This window comes from Sebastes fasciatus, chromosome 2, assembly GCF_043250625.1.
Source record: "Sebastes fasciatus isolate fSebFas1 chromosome 2, fSebFas1.pri, whole genome shotgun sequence".
In the NCBI taxonomy this organism is placed as follows: Eukaryota; Metazoa; Chordata; class Actinopteri; order Perciformes; family Sebastidae; genus Sebastes; species Sebastes fasciatus.
The window spans coordinates 5583104-5588883 of NC_133796.1; the positions used below are offsets into that span (position 1 = coordinate 5583104).

The 5780-nt window shown below is 37.3% G+C and overlaps 1 protein-coding gene across 1 annotated transcript; it reads right to left on the minus strand.

Annotated features, from left to right (window-relative positions):
• Window positions 1-1258: 1258 nt before the first annotated feature.
• Window positions 1259-3790, minus strand: rwdd3 (RWD domain containing 3). Its single transcript, XM_074659788.1, has 5 exons — window positions 3658-3790; window positions 2528-2763; window positions 2169-2390; window positions 1715-1833; window positions 1259-1610 (listed from the first exon to the last, which is right to left on the minus strand). Exons 1-5 carry the CDS (start codon window positions 3773-3775, stop codon window positions 1496-1498), a joined length of 810 nt encoding a protein of 269 aa, XP_074515889.1. The 5' UTR covers window positions 3776-3790; the 3' UTR covers window positions 1259-1495.
• Window positions 3791-5780: the final 1990 nt, after the last annotated feature.

Sequence of the window (5780 nt, forward strand, 5' to 3'; positions counted from 1 at the left end):
TGGGTTCTATGGGTACCCACGAGTCTCCCCTTTACAGACATGCCCACTTTATGATAATCACATGCAGTTTGGGGCAAGTCATAGTCAAGTCAGCACACTAACACACTGACAGCTGTTGTTGCCTGTTGGGCTGCAGTTTGCCATGTTATGATTTGAGCATTGTTTTATGCTAAATGCAGTACCTGTGAGGGTTTCTGGACAATATCTGTCATTGTTTTGTGTTGTTAATTGATTTCCAATAATAAATATATACATACATTTGCAAAAAGCAGCATATTTGCACACTCCCATGTTGATAAGAGTATTAAATTCTTGACAAATCTCCTTTTAAGGTACATTTTGAACAGATGAAAAAAATCATAAAATCCTAAGTGAAAAATAATAAGTTGAATTATGCTATAAGGGTAACACAGTGTTTTTCATTCCGTCAGTGCTTCACTCCGCTTCATAAAGTCAGTTCTTGAGGATGAGGATGGAGCTATAGCAGTCATTCACATATTACAGCCTTCACAGAGCCACATGTTCTGACACCACACAACAGCTGTAAACTGGTGAACGACCTGATGTTCAAATTCTGGAGACGAAGCAACAGGAATGTGTTGTTTTCATGTCCTCTTGGTGTCCAACTTAAAACTGGCTCATCTGAGACCCAGAGCTGTCTGTGTGCTGATGATGATGTTCCTGGTAATGATGAAGATACTCTCCTTGTTCTGTTTTATATCAGACCCTCCTGTCTGGTTAGTGTCAACTGAAGGCAGGCAAGTGAGGACACAAATTAGTTTCATAATAAACACATGTGCCTGTGTCCATTCCATGTGGGCAACTTATTCCATTAACATCAGATTAAAGAGCCTGTCAGTTAATTGCTGGTATTTTTACTGTGTCTGAGCTGTAAACATGGTCCAAGATTTCTCCCAAATTTCCCGGTGAGCCTGAATGTACAATTACAATATCTAATCCACATTTGTAAATATTCAGTTTTAGCAAGAAACTGAGATATTCCTAAAAACAGACTGAACTGTTTAAGGATGCCATTAATCAAAGGAGAAATAGTAGTGTCACTCTTAAAGACTTGTGTGTCCCGAAGCACTAAAAAGGTCATGAAAATGTTATGCTGAATTTGTGTAAATGACGTGGCTTTCTGATTGTTATATCTATATGTAATAGCTAACATTGGTTATTTTGGTGAGAGAGAGACAGCTGAGAACATTTAGATCTGTACTACGAGTCAAACCCTTCAAGGAACAACACCGCCCTCTGCAGGCACACCTCTGCACAGCATATTTTATTATTTATACCATTCTGGCATTTATATTTAACACACTTAAAGCTTCAGTAGGCAGAATCTTTTGGAATCATTGGGGGAAAAAAATCCACAATAACCTTTCAGCATATTGTAATTCAAGTGTTCTGAGAGAAAACTAGACTTCTGCATCTCCTCATGGCTCTGTTTACAGGCTTTAAAAAAGGATGTCAGGATGTAACCGGCGTGCTGTCAGTCCCTTAATGACGGCAGGATCTGCTGGTAAAGCTCAGTCATGTTGATTTCCTGGAAGGCCGCGGTCAGCTCTGGCAATGACTCGTAGTTCTTCACTCCAAACCCCTGGAGACTGAGAGAGAGAAAGAGAGAGAGAAACCATATGAGTGCAGTAGTAATACCGCCGTGTGTCTCTGCTACATCAGAGTCATACTGTACGTCTGTGATGATCCATACCTGTGTCCACAGGAGGAAGACGAAGGGCTTTCGATGAGAACCTTCATCATCCTCTCTTTGCATTTCTTGCCTGAAGAATCCACATCCACCTTCACCGTCTTCAAAAGGCGGCAAAACTCCTGAAGAGACACGATTACAGTCAGAATACACTCAACACTCTTTGGTTATACAGTTGTTTCCTACACTGGACGTAGTTTCAGCCAGCAGCTCTGGCTGCTATCAGTGATGCTGGAGGGAAACTGCATGGATTAAGATCCACAATAATGCTGTAAAGAGATGTTATAATGCCATACATGGCCCGTTTAACATGTACTGTATGTTTTCCAGTGCATATTGAATACATCTTTAAATTCACCAGACGTGGTCCTACAGCATGTCCATACAGGATATATACAATTAAGTACTGTCTACAAGTCTTTGTGTGATGGCGTGTTAAACATGCGGGTTGGTATACCTTGATGTTGGGTCTGGCTCCCTGCAGAATAACCAGTATACTTCGTCCCAGTAATAACCTCCCAGTGAGCTGCAGCTGCTGAGTCCAGCGCTCCAGCAGACCGACGTAACGATTTCGAGATCGGATGTGATCCAACGACAGAACCGCCGTCCACTCCTCCTCTGTTTCTCTGTCTTTCCCCTCCTCCTCGCCACCTCTGCAGCTCTCTGTCACCTCCACACACTGCTATTTATAACACAGATTAAATGATTATTTGAGGAGCATCACTTTAACGTAAAAATATTGTTGTTGCTCCATTAAATGCAACCAGCTAAATGTCTAAAGTTACAGCTCATCAGAGAGTCAGTAAGTTAATTTACCTGCAACCACTCCACTAGCTGATGCACCATCGGTTCCGGTGGTAGAGCTGCAGCTTGATCCAGCAGCTTCTGTCTGATGTCGTGACACTGAGTCCTAGAGAGGCCGGTGGAGGAGACGGAGATGGCGGGGGGGCAGGAAGGGTAGTCGGGGTGCAGATGGAACAGCAGTCTCACGTCCAACCCTCTTTCTCCTCCTCCAACAGTGCTGTTGATCTGGACCGTGAGCCCATCCTGAGCTAGAAGGCAAGGCAGAGTGATGTGCAGCACTAACACACAGTAGCATTTAAAGTCTAATATTCATATTTTTTTAACCCTCTGAGACCGGTGATCCTGACAGATTTTACTGTCTTTCAGAGGCTCTAGTAGCTTTTTAGAAAACCTAATCCAGTGGTACCAACCGTGTCATGCTAGGTTGTCAGGAAGGAGGCTAAATAACGCTCCTAAGTTACGCTAAATTTAGGTGAGGAAAAACTGGCATGACCATTTTCAAAGGGGTCCCTTGACCTCTGACCTCCAGATATGTGAATGAAAATGGGTTCTATGGGTACCCACGAGTCTCCCCTTTACAGACATGCCCACTTTATGACAATCACATGCAGTTTTTTGTATTTTGCATACATAAATGTTAATTTTCTCCTATTCTAAAATGGTGTGTTTGAATATTTCTTCATACTGGGGTCCCTAAATAGTCTTTAATTACATAAATTGGGTATCACAGTAAAGCTGAGACTCTTGTGGATCCAATGAGCCCAACTGTATTCATGTGTGATGATGTTAGTCCCCATAGTAACCATTTCATTGTAGTGAGATCATTGTTTTCTCTTTTTAAAACCTGCCCTCACTGTATAAAACGACCTGTGGTGACCTCTAGGATAATCACAGCCTCATGAAACTATACAGACACAAACTAGAGACCTAGAGCATTCAGAGGATGGATGGCTTTCCTAGCTAGATTGACAATAAGGAGGTTTCTGAGCAGTTTAAATCAAAACCAGTTTAGTCAAATTAACCTTCAGGTTCTCAGCTTTCAGATGATGTATACCACTTCTATGTGACATCTACTGTTGACCTGCTATCCCCCCTAAAGACCCCCTGGAGGACGGTTGTTTACATGTTGTTTACTAACCTACCAGACTGGAGGAGTCTGAACTCTCCTGCTCTGCAGTAGATGGAGGACAAAACAGAAACTTCCTCTAAAGCAGCTTCAGACATCATTAATTCATCTACATCCTGTCTTCGTGTCTTCATGTCTTCACGTCTTCACGTTATTTACTAACATGTTTCAGTGCAGTGGATATTTACACATGTCCGCACCTCTTTGTCGTCCGAGTAGTTGCGCATACCATGTTCACCAGTTCCGCGTCCCGATATCTCTCTCTCTCTCTCTCTCTCTCTCTCTCTCTCTCTCTCTCTATATATATATATATATATATATATATATATATAGGGCATGATTTATTACTTATTTATTTATTCTTCTGTTTAATTTTCCCTTTTTTCTGTATTTATTTTTATAAATTGTTTTCATTATTTATTCATTTTTGCATTTATATAAATATATATATATATATATATTTATAACGCTATATATATAACGGTATATATATAACGCTATATATATACCGCTATATATATAACGCTATATATATACCGCTGTATATATAACGCTATATATAAATGTATGATTTATTACTTATTTATTTATTCTTCTGTTTAATTTTCCCTTTTATTTCTGTATATATTTTTAGAAATTGTTTTAATTATTTATTCATTTTTGCATTTATATAGATATATATTGTTATATTGTATAATAAATAAGTAATAAATCATATATATATATTGTTATATATATATTATTATATATATGTGTGTGTGTGTGTGTGTGTGTGATATATATATATATATATGTCTGTATGTATGTGATCTATTACTTATTTATTTATTCTTCTGTTTAATTTTCCCTTTTATTTCTGTATTTATTTTAATAAATTGTTTTAATTATCTATTCATTTTTGTATTTATTTATGTATATATGTATATATATATATATATATATATTGTTATGTATTGTTATATATATGTGTGTGTGTAATTTTATTTCTGTATTTATTTTTAGAAATTGTTTTAATTATTTATTCATTTTTGCATTTATTTATTTATATACTGTATATATACAGGAAGGAAGCTAGCATACAGTCAATCTATGCACTCTGACCCCATGATGAAACTTGTTGAGTGACAGCCCCCTCATATAGTGAGGCAGAAAGGCATAAAGACATGTAAAAAGAAATGCATAAAGAAAAGAATACAGAAATAAATAAGTACTATGTACTACTAGTATAATATTGTATACACGTGTTATTTTCTTTTTTTCTCGTAAAGGTATGACTTTATTCTCGTAATATTACGAATTTTATTCTCGTAAAGTTATGACTTTATTCTCGTTATATTGTGACTTTATTCTCGTAAAGTTATGACTTTATTCTCGTAATATTATGACTTTATTCTCATTATACTACGACTTTTTTCTTGTAAAGTTACGACTTTATTCTTGTTATATTATGACTTGATTCTCGTTATTTTACGACTTTATTCTCGTAATCACAGATCTTTTTTTCCCTCAATGTGGCCCTAATACTCTGTAAATGTACGTAGTACATTTGCACTTTGGCCCTCACTGCATTAGACTTATATACTATATACTTAGACTATAAACTGTGTTACCTTCATCACAATGCTCAAATGTTTGACAGATTTATTTTATTTTTTTTGCCTAAAATGGCTCTTTTGATAGTAAAGGTTGCTGACCCCTGAGTTAGGCTATAATATTATTTTTTTTAATAATCGGCGCCTTATTAGAAAGTGGTGTCATCCTGATTTTTTTTTTTTTTTTCAGAAGCAATAAAAGGTTTGGTTTGTCTTTGATACTAGTCTATTGCAACTTTTTAAACATCCCCTCACTAACCAACAACAGGTCCAGGAACAGCCACACCTACCAGGAAGTGTTGAGTGTAGTAACATGAGAGGCCACTATAATAATTCATCATCCAGTGGATCTATATCCTCCTAACAATATATGGGTGCTAAAAAAAAGCAGTATGAAAGCATTTAGCCTTGTTAAAAATAATAACCCTGCAACAAAATACCCTGAAAGTTGGTGAACGATGGAGAAGTTTGTGCTCTCTATGAATCTCAGAGGATGCTGCAGCTGCAGCTGTTTGCAGCTTGTTTTTGTGCAGAAAAGCAAAAGATG